At 44.7% G+C, this 23788-nt stretch overlaps 2 protein-coding genes across 5 annotated transcripts in view; one reads left to right on the top strand and one right to left on the bottom strand.

Moving 5' to 3' along the window:
• The window catches only part of TIMP3 (TIMP metallopeptidase inhibitor 3), a 54662-nt gene extending 44858 nt beyond the window's left edge, over window positions 1–9804 (top strand). The window contains exons 3-5 of the mRNA XM_032266922.1: window positions 6604–6715; window positions 7312–7433; window positions 8485–9804. Coding sequence (XP_032122813.1) covers window positions 6604–6715; window positions 7312–7433; window positions 8485–8682 — 432 coding nt within the window. The 3' untranslated portion in view covers window positions 8683–9804. The remainder of the gene's footprint in view (window positions 1–6603; window positions 6716–7311; window positions 7434–8484) is intronic.
• The window catches only part of SYN3 (synapsin III), a 493528-nt gene that overhangs the window by 305151 nt on the left and 164589 nt on the right, over window positions 1–23788 (bottom strand). For 3 of the 4 annotated variants that reach the window (XM_032266914.1, XM_032266915.1, XM_032266916.1), the window contains exons 5-6: window positions 18117–18276; window positions 14207–14296 (exon numbers count right to left, since the gene is read on the bottom strand). In XM_032266914.1, the coding sequence (XP_032122805.1) occupies window positions 14207–14296; window positions 18117–18276 (250 nt within the window). The remainder of the gene's footprint in view (window positions 1–14206; window positions 14297–18116; window positions 18277–23788) is intronic. The other variant, XM_032266917.1, reaches the window with a different exon arrangement.

The raw sequence follows: 23788 nt of genomic DNA, 5'->3' as shown, positions 1-23788 counted from the left end.
AGGAACTAGAGTTCCTAAGGTGGGAGAGAAGAGGCATGTGTGTGTGTGACTCATCAGAAGTTCAATGTGGGGTGTGCTGAGGTCCAAAGGAACTGTCCAGCCCTTTAACTTAACTGCTCATATTTGTATCCCCAGCAATTAGGGTAGGACCTGGCATGCAAAAGGGACTTGGTGAATGTTTATCTAACAGGGACATGAGGGTGAAACTCCACAGGCCTGGAAACTCCCCAGAGGAGACAAGCCGCAATGTCCAGGTAGAAGGGAGTCGGGGAATGATGCAGCCCATGGTGGTATCCAAACATCCCCAAGGCCAACCTCCAGGCTTCCTTATTCCCATGTCCAGAGGCCTGCAGCTACATGTACTAATTTTGTGGAACCTGTTGCTTTGGATTCAATTTTGCAAACACCCACAGCCTTCTGGTTATGTAATGTCCAGAGTCAGTCCTGGCCAGTTGCCCTTGGCTGCCTAAGCTTGGTCATGAGACCAGCTTATGTCTTCAGATGGCCCTGGGGAGAGAAGAATGGGTGGGGGTGGGGACCCAGGAAGAGCAACAACAACCCAAAAAAACTCACTTTGCAACCTCTGGCAGCCAGCTTGGGAATGCCAAAGATTATTAGACCAAAGCAGAGGTTCAGAAAACACACGAACCTGCCTGGTCTGGAACAGTCTTCATTACAAGATACTTTGTGGTCAGTAGAGAGCTGAGCAAGAAATAGCTGAGAGGCAGCAGTTCCTAAGCCCACCTAGTTTCCTTCCTACCATCAGGGCCTGGAGATCAGGGTGACCAGAAGCCCTTCCTGTGGGCAGAATGTCCCATTTCTCCTTGCTGGTGTCAGGCCAGCCATTGGGGGTTGTTTAGAGACCAAACAACATTTGCTAGCCCATCACTTCGGAATACACACTCACACTCCCAGACTGGTGGGCTCAGCCTTTCCATTCACCATCCTTCACCTGAGCTCATGAATCATGGTGCTGGGAATTAGATGTAAAATCCCTCGTCCTACTTCTGACAGAGGCTCAAAGAAGAAATGACTTGCCCAGAGCCATGCATTTAATTAAGGGCAGATCTAATCCCCAAGCTGAGGTATCAGAATTCCTTCCCAATCCTGTGTTCTTTATATGGCTCCCAAATCTCCCTGCTAACTTACTTTAATCATCAGTCACCATCTCATGCCTTTTATTCACTCTGACCTCCCTACAGTCAGGTATTAGGATCCATAGAACTGGTCAGTGCCCTTCTATCCAGAGAGGCCACTGGAATCTGCTTGTCTCTAGGTACCAGCCTGCAAGTCAGAGAAGATACACGCTAGAAGTAGAAGTAATACTCTGTCCATCTATCCTCTCATGGCTCCCTCCTACCCTCTCTCTGTGCTTAGTACTTTGCTATGAGCTGGAGATACAAAGATAATACTGGTTATAATTATGATAAGACTCTGCATAAGTAACACTTACTGAGCATTTGCTATGTGCCAGACATTCTGCTAGGCCTTTGGATAGATCGGTCCTTATACTAACACTGTAAAATAGATAACACTTTGTCCTCTATTTGACAAGTGAGGCAACTGAGACCTGGGAGGTCATATAACGGTTAAGATCATATGGCTAGAAAGTGGCAAACCCTAACAAAACTATAGGGTCTTTGCCTATAAGGAGATAACACAGTATGGAGCAGCAGGCTGATTTCATCATTCCTACCCACTTTGGGGTAGATAAATGCCCCTTCATTTGCATTTAGTTCCCCACGGAGCAAAAAGAGGTCAGCTTGGGTTTGTTGGTTTATCATCCAGCAGTGTAGGGCTGGACTTGTAACATCCTGCAAAGGGTGTATCAGAAAAATCTTTGTAGGAGGGAAGGGGGAGAGGTCACAGAGGCAAGCCTGCATGAATTTTGGCACTGGTCCCCGGGAGGCTTTGTTCTAGTGGATTAGAGAGTCTACCCTAAGAGAGTCAGACGGGGTGAGCAAGGGCTCCCTTAGAGCAGGACTAAAGGAACTTGGAGAACCTGAGACTCCGAGCTGTCCTGTCTGACCTCTGTCTTCTCTCACTGATGAAATGCGGGCAGACCATCTCCATCTGCTGACACTGAAGCCTCTGACCCAACTCTCAGGAACAATTTCAGTATGCAGAGACCTGTGATGTGTGTGTGGGAGGGAGCAAGGGTGTCAGAATGTTGAGAGAGCTTATTGCAAACCCAAACTTGGAGATTAGCTGGGGCTGAGGCCCTGGGCTGTGGGGTGAATGCAAAAGTTTCCAGAACCGGTCGTTCTAAGCTGTGGGGACCTTATCTCCCCATCAGGACCATGAGAAACTGGTCCACTGTGCCAGGAATTATTGTTTGTGTAGTGGAGACATGCTCTCTGGCTGGCTGCAGGGGACAGAATGTGGGGGACATTATGTCCCAGCTGGTCCTGGTAGGGTCCCATGGGGAAACCCGCTGCTAATGTGCTTTGCATGTCCTGACTGTAGGCAGAGCAGACCTCCGGGGACTTCCTTCCTTTAGTGGTTTGTCTAATCAAATGAGCAATAGCAGGGTCTTGCCTTTGAAGCTCCATCTGGAAGCATCTTTGACCCCCAGCCCACAGGAAACCATTCTTCTTGCAATGCCTGTGGTGCTTCCTGGTATAGGACTCTCATCTAACCCTTTGCAGAGGCTGGCTCAGTTTCCACATTCTCTGCCTGTCCTGCTAGACAACCTGCTCTGTAGGAGAAAGATCATGCCCCTGGTATCTTGGTCGGTCTGTAAATAAGAAGTTGTGGGTTTAAATGAGTCCATGATGTAAACCAGCATCCACAATAATGTTGATCTTCGGTAGGCATGCAAGACATAGTTGGCATCATTGTGGCAACTCGTGCTGTCAATGTAAAGACCAGACATTTTACAAGAAATATGCAAATGTCCCCAGTCTCAGAAACTTCATTTTCACTTTATTTGTCCCTTCACTCCAAGGGAAGCTAACTTCTTGGAACTTTGTGTGGATGCTACCAAGAAGAAGGGCCCAAAGGCATGTAGAACCCAGCTGAAAAAGAACAACCTACTTATGTCTGAAGTTCTAAACCAGCTTTAACTACTCGTTAAGAGATGAGGAAGGGTCTTAGGAGGAAGGGGATCAAACTCTTTCCTCCTCTCCTTATGAATTTCACTGTAACTGGTTCTAAGCTAACTTTTATTGAATGTTGTATGCTATTCTAAATCATTTGCTTCTCTCAAACACCCTATGGAGTAAGCATTTTGACCCATTTTACAGATGAAAAAACTGAGGCCCAAAGAGGTTAAGCAACTTTCCAAGTGGCTAATAGGTGGCAGAAAAGATTCAAGATTCAAACTCTGGCTGTCAGTCTCCAAAACCTGAATTTACCATTCATCTCCATGGCATTGGTTTGGATTAGATTATCTCTAACATCTTTTCCAGCTCTGAGATTCTAGGATTCTCTGATGTCAGGACATTCTAAACCTATTATAACTCTCCTAAATTTGTCAGACCAATTCTAGATCTCTACGATTACAGACATGATACTTTTAGAATCAGTATTTAAATCAAGGTAGGATTATTATTTAGGAAACACAACTAAGTGAGTAGAAGCTACCTTTGCCATGTTGTTCTTTTCAGAATTGACCCTAAAACAGGGCTATGTTTGTCAGAGCCAGTTATTTGTAATGTATCAAAATTTCGACTCTAGGGAAATGCTAGGAGTTAAAATGCACATTCCTTCAAACTTCAAAGTAGCTGCGGTGCCAAGCTGATTTTCAGGAGTTGAGTTCTTACTGAGCAGTTCAAGTGACCAGGACTGTAACCAGGGGCTTCATTTTCACCCACAAAGCAGTAGGGCAGTCAAGGGGAAAGACTGACGCAGAGAAACAAGGTTCCAGTGGGCTGGGTCCAAAAGACCTAGAGCGAGTGCTTAGTTGAAACATCTGCCAAAACCTCAAGGAACACCCACACAAAAATAAGTTGCTCAGCACAGAAATCAGAGTAGGGGATGTTCTTCGAAGGCCATACTCCATGGCAGGCATGTAGCAGCATGCTTAAACATGGTTCCTGTTAAGGCTAGAGAGGCACCATTCACTTCGAGGAAGTCATCATCGTGACTCTACCCACCCCACGCCCCCACGGCATAATTGAATGCTGAGTGTGGACAGCCCTTCTTCCAGCACTTGGCTGCATTTCTTTGCTCAGTTGGAAGCCTTGCGGGGGAGAAGAGGGGTTCAGAAGGAAGACCATCTGAGTCCATCAGAACAATGTGTGCTTTTAACAAGGCAGGGGCGCCCAAACTTAGTAGGTCCAACAGACCAAGTTAAGATGTTAAGGTCTTGTGGATCACCTACCCTCGCCAACCAGTCACCTAAAAGATGAGAAAACGCTAGCTCACAGGCCAAATGAGAGGCATTTAGACGAGGCACCAATGAAGTGATGTCTGGCTTCGTATTAATTACAAGTAAATTAATAACACATGCCAGGAACCAAAGTAGAGACATTTTCCTATTATAAACCCTCGAGACAAGCCCAGAGACCACCAGCGGTCCAGGGCCTGTATACTCTAAGAACTGAGGGGATAACAAGACTGTGCAACACCTTGGTACTCCACCCACCCTTACCAGATCCCACAGTTCAAAGCATCGCCTTGGCACACTGGACCTGTGTAATACTCGTGGACTTGACCTGGAATCACAAAGCGAACTCAGCTTCTGTTGCATTCACCCCAGTGACTGGGAGTACACACCAATGAAGGAGGAATAGTGGCCATAAATGGAAATAGCTTTTGCCTGCTTCTGGGACCTTCCTAGGCTTCTGAGGGTGTCTTGGAAGCCAGTCTAAGATAATGGGTAAGAGCATGGACTCTGAAAGCAGGTTCCTCTACTTAGAATCCTAGCTCTGCCATTTCCCAATTGTATGGCCTTAACAAGTTACTTAGCCTGCCTGTGACTCAGGCTCCTCATCCATAAAGTGGGCATAATAGTTCCTACCTCATAGGGTTGTCATGGGGATTTGTGGGCTAATATTAAAGGAGGTTTCTCAACCTCAGTACTATTGACATTTGGGGCCAGATAATTCTTTGTTCTGGGGGCTGCCCTGAGTACTGTGGGATGTTTAGCAACCTCCCTGCCCTCTACGAAGTGTTCTGACAATCAACAGTGTCTCCAGACATTACCAAATGTTCCAAATATTTCCTAGAGGGCAAAATTGCCTCTAGTTGGGAACCACAGTACTAGATCATGTCGTAGATACAAATAGGCAAATATCAGCAATTTCATACAGTTCAGTCTAATAATTATAAGTGTTTAACAGTTAAAAATCTGTGAACTTTGTAGATATGTTATGTGCTTCATCTGGGATAAAGGAACCCAATGCTTTCATCAGATGTTCAGAAGAATAAAAAACATGGAGAATTCTAGCCTGAGTTCAACGTTCACCAGTCAAACAGAATTTCTATAAAGTGGTGTTCATAATACATCCCTCACAGGGCCCTTGTAAGGATACCGCAAGGGAATGTGAGTGAGAATGTTTTTGTATGCTGGAAAGTGTCACAGAGATATCATGAGAATGCTGGCTGCCTTCATGGGACTTAGGTCCTGAGGCTGACAAAGAAAAAGGACCCTCATCACAGCTACGTCTCTGCATTTCTGAAAAAGTGCTGGGATGTGAGAATTGTGTAGCTGAAGAAGTGTTGTGGGGCAGCTGGAATGGAGGGTGTGGCTGGCTGCACAGGAAAGTTTCTCTGTGAAGGCACTAACCTGGCTAGACAAGAAGATCAGTGGCTTCATCTGGGGTCAAGGGGGCCCTGGGGTGGGTAGATGAATGACCAGCGACTTGACAGCTGAATAGGGGAGCAAGCTTCCCTCAGACCCAATGTCAGCAAGCCTTCTGGGTGCTGAGCCTCCTCTCATGTGTTCCTTTTATTTTATTGATACATAATAAATGTACATATTTGGGGAGTACATGTGGTATTTTGATATATTTAAAAATGTATAGTAATCAAATAGGGCTATTCATAACCTTAAACATTTATCTTTATTCTGGGAACACCTGAATTATCCTCTACCAGCTATTTTGAGATATACAATAAGTTATTGTTTACTGTAGTCATTCTACTGATTTGTTGAACACTGGGTCTTACTTATTCTGCCTACTTATATTTTTGTACCCATTAATTGGGTCTCTTTCCCCCACTTCCTGCTACCTTTCCTGCCTTTGGTAACCACTAATCCACTGTCTATCTTCATGAGATTTACTTTCTTAGCTCCCACATATGAGTGAGAACATGGTATATTTGTCTTTCTGTGCCTGGCTTATTTCATTTAGCAAAATGATCTCCAGTTCCAGTGGTGTTGCCACAAATGACAAGATTTCATTCTTTTCTATGGATGAATAATATTCCATTGGGTACAGACGCCAGATTTTGTTTATCCATTCATCTGTTAATGGGCACTTAGGTTGATTTCATATCTTGGCTATTGTGAAATTGCTGTGGTAAACATGGGAGTACAGACACCTCTTCCATATTCAGATTTCCTTTCCTTTGGATATATACCCAGCAGTGGGATTGTGGATCATATGGGTGTCCAAATTGGAAAGGAAGAAGTCATGATGTTCCTTTTGCCCACAGATGTACCGAGGCTTCACCAAGATGCCCCACGTGCAGTACATCCACACAGAGGCTTCTGAGAGTCTCTGTGGCCTTAAGCTGGAGGTCAACAAGTACCAGTACCTGCTGACAGGTAATGGCCAACTCTAGCTTCTAGGCCAGAGTTTGCCCAAGATCCACTGTTTCTTGACTTCAGAAGAACACAGGAGTAGTTGACTCATTGGATGTCTAGCAAATTGTAAGGAGTCTCTAATGTTGAATCCATCCTACTTACCCAGTGCTAAGAGCTTGAGGCTTCTACACCTAGGCTGGACTTTGGAATTAGCTCCACAACTCACCTTGTGGAGGAATCTACTAATTTGTAGTTTCTCAACTTTACTGTGAATAAAAAGGATTGTCTGTTCCTCTCCACCTCACAGTCAACCTGATAGGCCTGTCTTTGGAAGGTATTCATCTTTAGGCAGTCAGTGTAGTAAAGGAGAAAACAAAAACAAAAAATCATTAAAAAGGGAGTAAAGAGTTGGTCTCCAGTCCTAGCTCCAGTATTTAATGGGCTTGGGACCTTTGGCAAATCACTTTACTGGGGAGGAGGGCAAAATAAAATCATGGGTCTGAGAAGTACCCAGTCACAGTGCCTGGGCTAAGTGGGAACATAGTAGGTGGGAATTCTTTCCTGGTTAGACTCTGGACAAAACAACCCTCTCCTTGTTTTCTTCTTCCCTCCTGTAGGTCGTGTCTATGATGGCAAGATGTACACAGGGCTGTGCAACTTTGTGGAGAGGTGGGACCAGCTCACCCTCTCCCAGCGCAAGGGGCTGAACTATCGGTACCATCTGGGTTGTAACTGCAAGGTAAGCCCTGGAGTCACTAGGGGAAGGAAGGGAGGTGCTGACTTGCAGCCCCAGAAACATCAGCTCCCAATGTGCTGGGCACCGGGCCCTCGTGCTGGGAAGGCTGTGCCGATGTTAAGCCAGGGAAGAGGGGCAGGTCTGAGCAGACATGGCAAGGAATGTTGCTCCCAGGTGGGGCAGTGAGGAAGGCGGGGAGGGAAGAATGCCTTTCTGCTGTAATCGGCTGCCTCCATGATGACTACTTGGAAGCTGTTGGAGAAAGAGGGCACTTGAGTCCCTTGCCCCACCTGGTAGTTCAAGGCTGTAGGTATAGGATCCTGACACTGGCAGGTTCTGCCAAGTGGTTTCAAGTGGCTCACCCTGGTAGCTGACTCATCGGTAACCCCACCCTAGGTGGGCAAACAGGCCCAGGACTGCAGATATCAGATGTTACAGAAGGTCTCTCTTCAACCAGGCCTACCCCCCGGCTTAAGTACAGGGGGCCAAGGCACAGCCTTCCTGCTGTGGGAGGGAGTTGAGCCATTCTCTCACTTAATCTTCAAAACAACCCTGTGTGGTTTTAATTACTATGATCTCCATTTTGTAGATGAGAGCTCAGAGAGCTTAGGTAATTGGCCCTGGGTCACACAGCTCACTGAATCTGGTTTCCAACCTAGGGCAGCTAGAAAGTATATGCTCTAGCCTTTCTAATTCCTTAATTCCCTTAAACAACTGAGGTCTCCCATCTATTTGAGATGAAAAAGCCTTCTCAATGGTCTAATCCTGCTATTTACTGGCTGTGTGACCTGCAGCCTCAGTTTCTTTATCTGTAAAAAGGGAGATAAAACTGTTATGAAAATTAAAGAGAATAATATAAAAGCACTTAGCAGAATGTCTGTTAGATAGTAGGTGCTTAACAAATGTTTGCTAGTGCTATTTATATTATTATCACTGAGGGACTGATGTGGCTAGCTTCCCCTACAGTGGTCCCAGGGTCTGAATCCAGGCTCAGCAGCCTCAGGCCTGGGCATATCATGGAGTCTATCAACTGCTGGCTATTATCTAATTGCAGATCAAGTCCTGCTACTACCTGCCTTGCTTTGTGACTTCCAAGAACGAGTGTCTCTGGACCGACATGCTCTCCAATTTCGGCTACCCTGGCTACCAGTCCAAACACTATGCCTGCATCCGGCAGAAGGGAGGCTACTGCAGCTGGTACCGAGGATGGGCCCCCCCGGACAAAAGCATCATCAATGCCACAGACCCCTGAACGCCAGACCCTGCCCCACCTCACTTCCCTCCCTTCCCGCTGAGCTTCCCTCGGACACTAACTCTTCCCAGATGATGACAATGAAATTAGTGCCTGTTTTCTTGCAAATTTAGCACTTGGAACACTTAAAGAAAGGTCTATGCTGTCATATGGGGTTTAGTGAGAACTATCCTCCTGACCCCACCCTGCCCCTTTTTGGTTTTGACATCACTCATTTCCACCTGGGAATTTCTGGTGCCATGCCAGAAAGAATGAGGAACCTGTATTCCTCTTCTTCGTGATAATATAATCTCTATTTTTTTAGGAAAACAGAAATCGAAAAACTATTCCATTTGGGCATTGTAATTCCCACCCCTTTTTCTCCTTCCCCACCTCAACATCTCCCAGACCCTCCTCTCTTTGCCCGTCTCCTCCAATACATTAACGACACAGACAAGGAAGTTGCTGAAAGGCCAACCATTTCAGGATAAGTCAAAGGCAGCAAGCAGATAGACTTAAGGTGTGTGAAAGATCTTATACACCAGGAGCTGCCACTGCATGTCCCAACCAGACTGTTTCTGTCTGTGTCTGCATGTGAGAGTGAGGGAGGGAGGGAAGAAACTACAAGAGAGTCGGAGATGATGCAGCACACACACAATTTCCCAGTCCAGTGATGCTTGGGTTGACCAGATGTTCCTGAGTCTGGAGCAAGCACCCAGGCCAGAATAACAGAGCTTTCTTAGTTGGTGAAGACTTAAACATCTGCCTGAGGTCAGGAGGCAATCTGCCTGCTTTGTACAAAAGCTCAGGTGAAAGACTGAGATGAATGTCTTTCCTCTCCCTGCCTCCCACCAGATTTCCTCCTAGAAAACTCTTTGGTAGATTTGGCCGGGAGCTTGCCTTTATGTAAATTGGAGACCTACACACAGCATACACTACCCACAGATATAGCCAAGTAGACTTGGGTAGAGGATATTATTTCCAGAATAATGTTTAGCTCACCTAGGGGGATATGTTTGTATACACATTTGCATATACCCACAAGGGGACATAAGCTAATTTTTTTTACAGGACACAGAATTCTGTTCAATGCTGTTAAATATGCCAATAGTTTAATCTCTTCTATTTTGTTGTTATTGCTTGTTTGAAGAAAATCATGACATTCCAAGTTGACATTTTTTTTTCATTTTAATTAAAATTTGAAATTCTGAACACCCTCAGCACCCTCTCTTCCCTATCACAGGTCATTTGACCTCTGTCCGTCTCCTTTTCCCTGCTTCATATTTGGGGGCCTTCCTTTAACTGCCTTCCTGGCTTGGCTCAGATGGCAGATGAGAGTGTAGTCAATGGCCTGGGCACAGGAGGGAGAGCTGCAGAGTGTCCTGTCTTGGCTGGAGGGACTCCTCTCCTGGGTGTGGAGACAGGTTGGTCCCCTTTCCCTAGCTCCCTAGTGGGTGAATGCCACCTCCTGAGATCCTCACCTCTTGGAATTAAAATTGTTGGTCACTGGGGAAGCCTGAGTCTGCAATCAGTTGCAGGGTTTCTGTTGTGTTGTTTTGAAGTAAAACTATAATATAAGTTCTCCTATTAAATAAAATTATTTTAAGTTTTAGTGTCAAAAATGAGATGCTGAGAGTAGGTGATAATGTATATTTTACAGAATGGGGAGTGGTAGGATGGTGACATTGAACATGATTGCTCTCTCTTTTTTCAGCTTATGGGTATTTATCTTCTATTAGTATTTGTATCTTCAGTTCATTCCACTTTAGGAAACAGAGCTGCCAATTGAAATAGGAGAAGAAAAAAAAAAAGCAGCAGACAACACATTATAGTGTCTTGCACACACACAAATGCCCAGGCAAGGTGCTTGGCAGAACCCCAGATCGGGAAGACAGTACAGGCATTGGGTTTCCTTGGGATCAATTTCATTACCTTGTACCTTTCCCTTTGTGGTCATGCCATTTGGCAGGGGGGGAATGGGAGGCTTGGCCCTCTCTGTGAGGCAGTGTGAGCAGACGAAGCTGAGGCCAGCAGGTCAGTGGTTTTTAAGGGATGAGCCCAGACTTGATGTTTTGGGATTGTCCTTATTTTAACCTCAAAGTCTCGCATGGTGAGGCATGACTGACCAACCTACGCAAGCTCCCTCCCACAAGAAGACATCAATGTCTTCTCTGTGAGGCATCTGGCCATTCTCACTCCCCGGTGTGGTCAGCCCCTCTCACACAAGGAGGGACCTGGGTGAAGGCTGAGCGTGAGGCACCTGAAGTTTCCCTGCAGAGTCGATACATTAGCAGAACCACAGCCCCATCTGTTAGGCCTTGGTGAGAAGGCCCTGGACAAAGAAGGGTCTTTCGCAAAGCAATGTCAGAGGGCGGTTTTGAGCTTTCTATAAGCTATAGCTTTGTTTATTTCACCCGTTCACTTACTGTATAATTTAAAGTCATTTATGTAGCTGAGACACTTCTGTATTTCAATCATATCGTGAACATTTTATTTTGCTAAATCTTGTGTCATGTGTAGCATGTAATATGTGTACATTGTGTTTAAGAGAAAAAAAAATGAAACCCACATGCCGCCATTTTCCTGAATCAAATTCTACAGTGGAATGGAAAGTAAAATACTTCTAGGCAAGCAGCTAGACTGGTGAATTGGGGGAACTAGAAGGAACTGAGACTCCTCCAGCCTCCTCCCTATTGGAATCCCAATGGTTCCTGGAGTAGGAAAAAAAGTTTAAAGTACATTCATGTTCTTGTTCTATGTCACCTGGCCCTGGGGAGACTACCATTTACTTCACCCCAAGTTCTGTTATCCTTCCAGTTGGGAGGCCATGATTTTCCTAAGAATCCAGGGCCATGGGAGATACAATTCCAAGTTCTCATTGCCACCTTTGGGCATCTCTTCTGCCTTTCAATCAAGGAAGCTCCATGCCCAGGCTGTCACCTCTCAGGCCAGTGCTCTGCTCTGTCCAGGGCAGGTAATACTGGGAGACTCCTGTCTTTACCCTCCCCTAGTTCCAGACCTGCCTCATAGTGGCAACACGGTTCTTGAACAATTAAGGAAACAAATGACTTTTTGGAATAGCCCTGTCTAGGGGACACTGTGTCCCCTAGAAGACACTACCCTTCCGCGCCCAGACCTGTATCTTGCACGTGCTGACTGACAATCTGGACTACACCAAGATGGCACCCAAGTGTCTGGCTTCTGGCTACCTAAGGTAAACATGTCGCTAGAGTATTTTTATCAGAGAGAAAATTCTAAAAATCTGATGGCAAACGCAAAACAAAATGTGAGACAGTAGGGGAGGTAGATGTGACAACAACTTCCAAACTGGTTCTTTGGAGGTGAGAGGAAGGGAAGAACTTTGAGAACAGTTTATGTTTTGGGGGTAGGGGCTTCTTAGATTCTCCCACCTACCGTTCCCTTTAGCCAGTCTGCTGTCCGGAAACCCAGAAGTGATGGAGAGAAACCAACTAGAGAAAACCCTGTCTAGAAGGAATGTATTTGTTGCTAAATTTTGTAGCACTGTTTACAGTTTTCCTCCATGTTATTTATGAATTTTATATTCCGTAAATGTATATTGTCTTGTAATATTGCATAATGTTCACTTTTTATAGTGTGTCCTTTATTCTAAACAGTAAAGTGGTTTTATTTCTATCACACATCTGCTGTCTTTTGCCATGTTGTTTTTTCACTGCCACCGGGAGTTATGTACACAATAGCAGGCCTTGGAAGTCTGTCCCCGACTCCAGGCCTGGACCCATCCCTCCTGCCATGCACTTCTGCAGCCTGGTCCCACCCTGCTCTAGTCCTTTTCCCTTGCAGAAGGAATCTCAGGAGAGGTGCTCTGCCTTGACTTTGCTCCCTGATTCTATTGCTAGAGTCTTCCCTAGTTCTGCTGAATCTGGATCTATTAACATATTTGTATGTAATCACCTACTGGTGGTACACATATCCCCAGATTGGAGTCCTCACTTAGCCCTCCTTGTTTTCTTCCTAAGAATCCCAACCTGGTGGAAGTGGGGAGGGGTAGCCTGCAAACAGCAGTCCTTGCTGTCAATTGCCTGCTTGAAATTCCAAGTATGGCTTGGCCTAGTTGGGAACACCAGGAACTCATGAGGTCTCACGACAGCTGGTGACCTTTTCCCAGTGCTTATAACAACCTCCTTTCAGAGTTTACAGCAGGGCCTGTCCCTGTCAATGGGCTGGGCTGGCTGCAGACCCCTCACCCGACTTTCATCCCACCATTGACAATGTTCCAGGTTGTAGCTTTCACCCTTCTTTTAAAGCTACTCCTATCATATGCCAGGTGCAGCACTTTATACACAGGATCCCATGAAATCTCAACTACTCAGTGAGGTTGCTCCACCATTATCCATGGTTTTTACCTGAAGAAGTTGAGGCTCACAGAGATAAAGTCATTTTCCTGAGACCTAGTGTGTAGACAGAACGGGGATTCAAACTCAGGCAGGTTTGATAATGAACTCTGAATATTCTCCACTATAAACCTGCATATAGTGGGGGAAATTCAGGGTTTGGGGATATGCTGGGTTTCACATGTGCCTTTCTTATCTCAACCAGCACATTCTGGATTCTGTGACTCTTGCCCAATCAGATGTAGGGGTAAGATCATCAACAGAAAATTCTGCTTGGTTAGACTGCTTCCTCCTGGAACCTGCAGTCCTACCCATCAGTGTCTCCAAACAGGGCTGTCTAGCCCAGCAGCCTGAGCTTGGATTCTACAAACAGCTGCAGTAAGTCCCCAGCTGGGACTATGGGATGCCCTATTAATTATTCTGTTCCCAAAGACTCATTCCCTCCAAGGCCAAGTGCAGGGTCACAACCTTGCATTCCTTTGGCCAGTTTAAGAAGACCACAAGCTATGCAAGCAGACGTGTTGCAGGCTGTTTCCTGCTGCTCAGAGTTCCCACACCCCCAACTTCTTCTGACTTGAGGTGGAGAATCCTTCACCTCATTCAAAAAGACATTCACCTCTTCCACCCAGGTATCCTCCAAATGGGAAGCTGTACCACATACTCTGAGCTAAGCCCTAACCGCTTCCCAGAGGAGATCTCAGGTGCATTCAGAAATTAGAAAGTGAAGAGGACATGTAAGGAAACTGCCCTTCAACAATCAATGCAAATCAAATATTAATATTCCTGCTTTTTATTAAAATATGAGTTGAAATCAGGTTCCACAAAAGGCTCAAGTAAAACAATATCCAACCTTGAAAACATCTTTTACCTTTATAATCAGCCTCTGGCTCCAACATTCCAGCAAAAGTTGTCCCCTGATTTGCCGAAAATCTCCAATGTCCAAGGAATGTGGTCCACCTTTGTCATTTGCCCTACTGCCTGAATTTCACCTGGAGAGATGACTTTCCTTAGGAAAGCCAGATATTCCCACAGGACACTGTGGCTCTGTCTTAGAGTCTGCATGGTCAGTGTACAACCCCTAGAGTCCACCTCCTCTGTCCAAAGGGACTGAGGACAAGACATCTGTTATTCATTCCACATCATGAAAAGAAACAGTAAAAAAGGGCACTCACCATTGGCTTATGGTTGGGGAAAAATGTTTGCTCCACAAGCGGGAACTTCTCAGGACCCAGGGAATGGAAGATCTTAATGAGTTGAGAGAACTAGGATAGAAGAGGAGAGAACATTGATCAACCATTGTTACGCAGGATGGCAAAACCTCCCACTTGATCTGGGTCCTCAAGTATCTGACTAGTCTAAGCTAAGCTTCAGTAGGTGCTCCCTGACTATGGGATAAGGGCTAGTTTCCTTGGCTGGACATTCATCCTCTCCATCATCTATATGTATCAACCCCTCCATTTCTGCCCAAGTCCTAGTAAGTAGGCAGAACACTGGGTTCAGCTCAACCATATTTAATGAGCACTTACTACAACCTCAGCATTTCACACAAGGTCCTTCTCCATGGTACCTGCTGATGTTCATGCCCTACTCCCTGCCTGCAATGCCTTCTTTCTAGAGAGGCAGCGCTGCATGGTAACTGATGATGTAGATGTGGATCCACTTTCCCTGAGTTCAAATTCTCGGTTTGCCACTTATTAGCTGTATGACCTGAGAAATCAGTTCAGGTTTCTGAATTTCGGTTTCTTCACTTGTAAACTGGAGATAATGAGAGATCCAACCTCATAGGATTGTTGTAAGGAAGCAGCGTGTCAAAGGCAGTGCTGTGTCCACAGCAGTGCTAAAATGCTAGGTGTGGTTATTAGTATTTTCTCTGCTGTTGCAACCCCTCTCATTTCCAATAGCTCAAGCCCACTTGAGCTTCCCACTTCTCTCCTCCTGCTTCAACACCTGCTTGTTTTGCCAGGTATTAGTTATTGTCTCCAGAGCTCAAAGGTGAGCTCCATCACTATGCTTTATTACTGAGGCAACAAGCTGAACATGGAGGGTAGGCCAGAGGGAAGACAGCTGCAGGTGCATGACTGTGATACTAATGTCTTGCTGGAGGGAAGCATGGGGGGTGATGGGACCTGGAAAGGGGATCAGGATGATCCCCCGGAGCAGATGAAATAAGAGGAGAATGGGTGCTCCAGGTGTGCATTGAGACTAGTGTGTGCTGGAGACCCTCTGCTGCTGCCATGCTGTGGCATCAGCTGTAGGTGATGATGAGAGATGAGGTCGAAGGGTGATCCATCACAGACTACCAGCCTTAAAGGCCTGACCAAAAAGCTTAGAATTCACCCAGAAGGTGAAGGAGAGTTTCTGGTGGATATAAGCAGAGAAGAGCCAATCAGATTCTGAACAAGATAAAGAAATCTACCGGAATCTGTGGTCCCATGCAGATGCCCAGTGGTTAAAGGAGGGGCCGACCTGACTTGGGGGTCACTCAATACTAAGAGCCTGGACACTGAGAACAGAGTAACTTAGGAACTTTCTGCATCAGCCCAGGATTGGTTGGCAAACCCTTGAGGTGTAGCCTTCAGATGCAGCACAACATGGAGTCAATATTGGAGGGTTTAGGAGAACTCAGAACTATGGAAAATGATGTACGTGTGTGTGTGGGGAGGGGAGTTGGTCCCTCATTTTGCAGACAAGGAAACTGGAGTCCAGGAGGGAGAGTAATTCCACAGGTAAGCACATGAGTTTTGAAGAGGCGTAGCTCTACCACTTACTACTAGCTATGTGAGCCTCAGTTTCCTTATCTGTAAGATGGAGCTATTAGCAACTGCCACTCATAAGGGTGCTGAGGATTAAATGCAGTATGCATGTTAAGGGCTCAGGATAGCGCATGGTTAGTGCTGACAAATTGTGGTTGCTACTCTTGTGATGACTGTGGAAGAAGGTGGAGAAGGGCTGTCTAGGATCCTTTCCTAAAAGTGGCACTTGAAAATCTTGGATGCCATTGGCCAAAAAGCTCAGTTAGGGCAGAATGAGAAGGAGACCAGGGCCATGATGATAGTGGTAAAGTCTATCCATACTTATTAAATTAATGCATGTAGCCATTCAGTAAATACTGAGTGTCCCAACTGTGCATGGGACTTATTCCAGGTACCTAAGGCAGTGATAATTTTTATCACCTGTTGAGTGTATACTTTGTGCCAGCCACACTATAAGCACTTTATATCTATTACATCATAATCCTACCAGGAAGGCCCTATTATGATCACCACTTTCCAAATAAGGCAGCTAAGTTCAGAGAGGTTAAGGGGGTTGCTCACAGTAGCACAGCTCATAAGTGGAGAAGCCTGGACCTAAGAGTTTGGCTCCAGAGCTCACTCTCAACTACCACCCTATACCACCGGGTGATCACACAGACAGACAGCAAAACACCACAGAAAAGACAACTATGAGCTTCACAGAGCACATTCTACACACCCCTAACCTCCACACTACCTATCCTCTTTCCATCCTTTATCTTCCCCCTTGCCACTGATCATAGCACATATTGTATATTTGGCATATGTATTAAAGCATTACACATGCCCCTGCTCACTAGAATGTAAGATCCACAGGGCAGGAGTTTTGGTCTGATTTGCTCACTGCTACATTCCTAGGACTTAGGACAGTACCTGGAACAGAGTAAGTACCCAAGAAGTATTTGTTGCATGAATGAATAATTTCTAATCGGAGGAACAGATAATGCACAAATGAATGGATGCATTTATCATTCTAGGTGGAGATAAGTAGGAAAAAAATAAAGCAGGGTAAGGGATTTGAGAGTACTCAAGGGAGTGGAGGAGTGATATTTTTAGAACTAATTAACTAACTACCTTCCTTCCTTCCTCCCTCTCTCTCTTTCTTTCTCTCCTTCCTTCCCTCCTTCCTTCCTTCTTTCCTTCCTTCCTCCCTCCTTCCCTCCTTCCTCTTTCTTTCTTCTTTCTTTTCTTCCTTTTTCTTTCTCTCTCCCTTCCTTCCTTCCTTCCCTCCCTCCCTCCCTTCCTTCCTTTCTTTACTTCTTTCCTTCTCTCTCTCTCTTTCTCCCTTTCTTCTTCGCTCCTCTTACCCAAACTGGGGTTCAATATTCAATGCCACAATCTCAGCTCATTGCAACCTTCACCTCCCAGGCTCAAGAGATTCTCCTGCCTCAGCCTCCTGAGTAGCTGGGATTACAGGTTCATGTCACCACACCCAGCTAATTTTTAGTAGAAAAAGGGTTTCACTATGTTAGCCAGGCTGGTCTCAAACTCCCAATCTCAGGTGATCCACCCACCTCAGCCTCCCAAAGTGCAGGGATTACAGGCGTCAGCCACCGTACCCAGTCAAGAAGTCTTTCTTTTAGGTAACATTTGGATGGAAACTCAAATAAATCAAATGAATGACTGAAACTAATGAATAAAAGAAGAGAATTTAAACGTTGCATGTTGGGGAGAGATGGCTTAAGTTTTGGCTTTACCACTCACTGGGCAAGTTGCTTAACCAGCCTGAAGCTGAGCTTCTGTCTTTGTAAAATGAAGGAATAACACTCACTTCACATGAGAGCGACAGAATGAGTGCCAGGTAGCATAGTTTTCTGGGACATAGTAAGTGCTCAATAAATGGTATCTGCTGTTAACAACAATAATGACAGAATGTTCATAAAACAATATGTGCATCTTTATGACTAATATTATAATAATACTGTATCATATGTTACATAACATGTTTTATTATATATTAATAGTACATATTGTCACTGTATTATAGATTATATATTACACAGATCAATTATTACATATATATCATATGTCATATATTACATGTAACATATATCACCTACTATATATAAATGCGTATGTATTTATTATAAATATTCTTATAACATATTGTTAATATAATAATTGTTAGGCAACAATTACAACAAGAGCCCTGAGATCCAAGTTTAGTTTAGTGGCTTAAGTAAGAATGTTTACTACTGAAGCCTCCATGCTAGGGAATGGGCTCATCACAGGACGGGAAGCCACCCACTGCCTCCCAGATCCCTCCAGGTCAGCCTGACCTATCACCTACCACCCAGGGCTTGCTGCAGAAGTTGTAGACAGAGTAGAGAGAGTTGACAGCAGGCAGTCCTCCATACTGCAGGCCGATGACCAGGCTGCGGTAGTCTTCCCCCAGGGCCATGCTATAGGCGTGCTGACGGACCAGGATGAAGTCTGGCTTGAAGGATCTGCTGAGAGAGCCAACAGCAGTGTTACCACACTGGGGCATTGATGAAACACCAGGGTGTCCAGCCACAGCTTGCTGGGGATAACAATCACTTGCAAGTGGGCAGCTTAGTTCAGAAGGGGGAGGGGGAGGGGGATGGGGGGTCAGATGCAAAGGCACAGCTACTCCATTATAAACCCAAAGGGCTGGAAACATATATGTTCTCTCTTTCTCTCTCGCTCTTTTCTTTTCTTTTTTTTTTTGTTTTTTTTTTTGTTTTTTTGAGACGGAGTTTCGCTCTTGTTGCCCTTGCAATGGCAAGATCTCAGCTCACCACAACCTTCGCCTTGTGGGCTTAAGCAATTCTCCTGCCTCACCCTCCCGAGTAGCTGGGATTACAAGTGCCTACCACCATGCCTGACTAATTTTGTATTTTTAGTAGAGAAAGGGTTTCTCCATGTTGGTCAGGCTGGTGTCAAACTCCCAGCTTCAGGTGATCTGCCTGCCTCGGCCTACCAAAGTGCTGGGATTACAGGTGTGAACCACCATGCCCGGCCTCTCTCTCTCTTTTTTTTAAGGCTTTTTCCTAAATTCCCTACATTGAACATCTATTTCATTTGCAATCAGAAAAAAATATATCAAATAACTGAGTGAATCAACTGAAATTTTGGAAGGTACCATGCACGCTACTGAATGTATTATCCATGGTGAGGGCAACTGCCCTGCGAGGTGGATGTTGTCGTCAACTCCCATCACACAAACGAGCACTCTGAGGCTCAGGAAGACTAAGTCACTTGTTCAAAAAGATACGCTGCAGAGAGGCAGCAGGGCTGGGTCTGTGTAGCCTTATAGCTCCAGGTGTTGTTCCTGCAGATCTCAAAACAAATGACCTGTCTTATGTTTTTTCAAGTAGCAACCTCTCGAAAGCAGCAAGAGTACCAATGTGATGGCCAAGTCCATGCCAGGCTGTTGCTAGGTCCCTCTAGAGATAGGATCCTGAGGAGTGCTCACAAACAGACCCAGGTAAAGGTCTGAACCATGTCCCCATTTTATAGATTGGAACACTGCAGCCCAGGGAACTTTCCTGAATCACAAAGCTTGGGAGCAGGAGAGCAGCATTTGAACTCAGGTCATCTGGCTCCAAGTCCACGTGCTTTTTACTCCATCATAGGGCCCCAGGAGGATGCACACATTGTTTGATTCCACTGCCAAAGATCAAACTATTTTTGAATTCCTAACTTCTAAGTCATATAAAAAAATCAGTCTCACTGTAGGAATGAGGTTGATATTCAAAACGGTATGACAGTATGCGTATCACTCTGTGGCTATGGTTAGAGCTAGAGTCTTGGAATTACAGGAACAGAGTGTTGGAAGGAGGAATGAAGGGAGAGTGTGGGTGTCTCTGACAGGTGATAGGGGGCACTTACTGCTCTCTATTTTGTAGACACAGGGTCTGGCCATGTTGCCCAGGCTGGGGCAGTAGGGAATACTTATAACCATTTGCTGCTTTTATCTGATTTCAAAAGTAATACATATTCCTTGTGTAAAACAAAACAAAAATTCATTGGAATATCAAAAAAATTAAACAAAGTACCCATAATTTTACCATGCAGAGAAAATTCCTAACAACCTTGGTATATACATTTTTGATCCAATGATCAATTTCAATATATATAATATGTATTCACATTCATAATTGCTTTATACTTTCTATTAATTATGATTTTGATGTTTTCCACATAATAGCATCATACAAATATTTTCTCTACTACCAAAAATATCTTCCAAAATATAATTTTTAATTTCTACACATAGTTCACTGAATGATATATCACAATTAAGTCAACCAATCATCTACTATTATCAGGTAGACTATTTCCAATATTTTACATACAAATAAGTGCCATCATTTTAAACTATTTTCATAAGAAAGATCCTAAGAAGTAGGACTAATGGATTAAAGGGTATAAGCTTTTTTTAAGATACCCAAAAAAAGTGTCCCCTTTTTAAGATACATCTCACAAATTGTTTATGAGAGTGTCCATCTCATTACAGCCTCACCAGCACTGCAGTTTTTGAAAAAATATTTTTTTCAATTTGACAAGAGAATTTCCCCCAAAAGACACCCTGTATCCTGCTATTGTTTTAGTTTGCATGTCTCTGATTCTAGTGAAATTAAATACATTTCATTAACCATCTGCATTTCCTTTTCTGTAAAAATTTGTTGACGTCCTTCTCCATTCAAAACAAAATAGGGCCTCTGGTTTCACATTGAGGTGAGTTCTGTGTATTAAGGACACTGCCCTTTATCCATCGTGTGTGGCAATGCTTTTACTAGATGCTTGCTTGTGTGTGTGTTTTTTGAATGGTTGTGCATCTTAAAAAACAACACCTAAATACATTGTCCATGGCCCTGGTTCTGACCATGAGACATCCACTCTTCCTTGGTAGCATGGGTTCCATCACAGACAACAGTGGCACCGAATGTGGTACTCACTAGGGATAATCCCATCCTTCTCCATGAGGAAATAAAAAAACTCCTGCTGACTAGCCTCCTATTTCTTTCCCTGTTGCTAGGAATTCATAAGAGGGACATAGGAAAAACAAAAAACACAAAACCTGACTATCTGGAAAAGGAGGATGCCCTTCCAAGAGGAGAATCCCATGGCTTGTTTTGGGATGCCCCAACTCTGGCTCCAGATATTATGGTGCACTCTCTCCAGGACTTCTGAAACTCACCTCTAAATCAGAACCTTTATGATTCCTCAAAATAAAAGTAGCAGACAGCTCCTCATTGTCTTTATGGATTTGGATATCTACCTCAAGATCCCACATTCAAGTGCTCTTTCAAAATTATCCATCACTCTCCTGCTTCAAAAGGCTTCTCTCTCTCTGACAAGAGATACTTAGCTCCTTATCGTGGCTACAAGGTCCCACATAGGTTGGCCCCTACCTGAGATGCCATCCTCATTTTCTTTTCTTTTTTAAAAAATTATTATTTTAGAGACAGGGTCTCACTCTGTTACCCAGGCTGGAATGCAGTGGTGTCATCACACTCACTGCAGCCTCAAACTCCTGGGCTCAAGCGATCCTCCCCCAACAGCCTCCTAAGTAGCTTGGACTACAGGTAAGCACCACCACATCCAGCTAATTTTTTTTTTTTTTTTTTTTTTTTTTTTTTTTTTTTTTTTTGTAGAGACAAGATTTTGCTATGCTACCCAGCTGGTCTTGAACTTCTGAGCCTAAGTAATCCTCCTGCCTCAGGTTCCCAAAGTGTTGGAATTACAGGCATGAGCCAGCCTGCCCAGCCTTCTGTCCTCATTTTCTGTCTTTCTCCCTCCCTCAATGCCACATGAGCCACACTGACCACCTTCCCTTCCTTCAATTCCCTAGATGCTCTCCTCCCACACTGCGTGTAGCCACCTCAACCTCAAAGCTACTGTTCTATCTACTCTATCAAAATTTGCCCCAACCCTCATTTTGCCCTATTTTCTTTATTCATGGCTCTTTGATAATTTTATTTCTCCTGTTTGTTTAGTTGCTTAACTGTCTAGCTCTCTTCTCTAAAGATGTCAGCTCAATGTGAACAGAGGACCTGACTGTCTTGGACAAAATAGACCTTAAAAGTATTTTTAAATGAATGATTCCATTAATGAATGCATAATATGAACGCATGAATCAATGAATGAACATGATATGAAATGGCTATTGGAAAGGGGAGGGATCACTTTCCTTGTAGTCCTAGAGAAGAGAACTAGACTGACAGACAAAGTAGCCAGGAGACAGCAAGTAGCCCCTCATAACTATAGGGTTGCCTTAAAAGGTAAAAAATTCCACATTTTTGGAGGTATGTTAACACCACGAAGAAGTTCATAACTCCAGGGAATTCAAGTTGGCTACCATGACCTCTTAAGAGTCTCAGATCTAACATGTGAAAAATAAGCACTTTCCATGCACAATATATCAGGCCAAACCAGGCATGTGTTATAGTTTGAATTCTGCCATTCACTGCTACAGAATGCATATAGTGCTTCTTGAAAGTCTAGGGTATGATGGATTTGCAATGAATATAGAGTAATTACTGACTTGAGCTGGGCAACCTGTGGCATTCAGTTCCTCCCTCTCTGTACCCAGCACCCCAGGTTCTCCATCTGGCCAGGGAGTGGCCCAGTCCTGCAGTCACCCCAACATTTAAGGTGGTGACCTCTAGTAGTTACCAAGCCCTGACAGTGGGCCAAGCACTCTGGCAGAGGTTGGAGAACCCAAGATGACAGGGACGATTCCTGATTTTAAGAAACTCACAACCCAGGAGGAGTTGGGTGCAATGTGCCCTAAGCATTTGTTAAATTAACAAAGGAGTGAGTGAGTGAGTGAGTGAGTGAAATAACCGAGGCATGTACAAGGTGCTAAGGTAGTCCAAAGGATGTATTCAACTCTGTTAAGGGATGAGTGTGAGTGAATGTGTACTGGAAGCCTTGGTCTTAAATGCCAAGGTTTGTCAAGTGGGTCAGGTTTGGAGATTATTCTAGGCCGGGGGGAAGGCACCCACCTGTGACTGAATGAATGGGCCTTCATAGTTGGGGGTATAATGGACTGCGCTGGTTTTTGTTTTACCTGCTCTGCCTCCTTCCTTTTTCTAGAAACAGAGCCCATGGGGAAATCCTCTCTGATCACAGAACCATATTTCCCTTGGCTGTAGCTGGTCTAATGACAGAAACCCTGATGTAAAATGGGCCTGTGAGAACATTCTCAGGGATGTTGTATCTAACCTCTGTAAGACAGGAGTGGCCAACTACATTGAAGTAGTGTAAGCTGGGCTGATGGAGACCATTTTCTTGTTACATGAAGAAATCCCATTTGTAGCAAAAGTGCCAGCTGGGAACAGAGATAAGGAGGGAGGCAAGACATCTGCCAACATTAGAAAAGCCGTCTGGATGCGGCGGCTCATGCTTATAATCCCAGCACTTTGCGAGGCCAAGGCAGATGGATCACTTGAAGCCAGGAGTTCGAGATCAGCCTGGCCAATGTGGCACATCCCGATCTCTACAAAAATTTTTTTTAAAATTAGCTGAGCATAGTGGTGTACACCTGTAATCCCAGCTACTTGGGAGGCTGGAGCATGAGAATTGCTTGAACCAGGGAGGCAGAGGTTGCAGTGAGCTGAGATCATGCCACTGTACTCCAGCCTGAGCGACAGAGAGAGAATCTGTCTCCCCCACAAAAAAAAAAGAAGGAAAAGAAATTCCACAACTCTTTAAGCCCCTTCCTTCCCTTCCTGTTGCAGAGCCCCATTGAGCCCAAGATCCGGGTCTCTCGTGCCTGGGCAAGACCTCCTTTAATCTCACACAAACTGGCACATACTGGCCGCAAGTTGTAGCAGGGTTTTCTTGTAATTTCAGCTTTAACCTTAATATGAACTATAATATTTTGGTTCCTGATCCCAAGTCTTTCTCAGAAATGGCTGTTGGCACTTAAGAGGAAATCAAGTACAAGAAATAATTACTGGTAAAGATGGGACAGGTGATGCGTCACAGAGG

Source organism: Sapajus apella, unplaced genomic scaffold (genome assembly GCF_009761245.1).
Source record: "Sapajus apella isolate SASKATOON/1434 unplaced genomic scaffold, GSC_monkey_1.0 scaffold162, whole genome shotgun sequence".
In the NCBI taxonomy this organism is placed as follows: Eukaryota; Metazoa; Chordata; class Mammalia; order Primates; family Cebidae; genus Sapajus; species Sapajus apella.
This window is presented reverse-complemented; position numbering and strand designations above follow the sequence as displayed.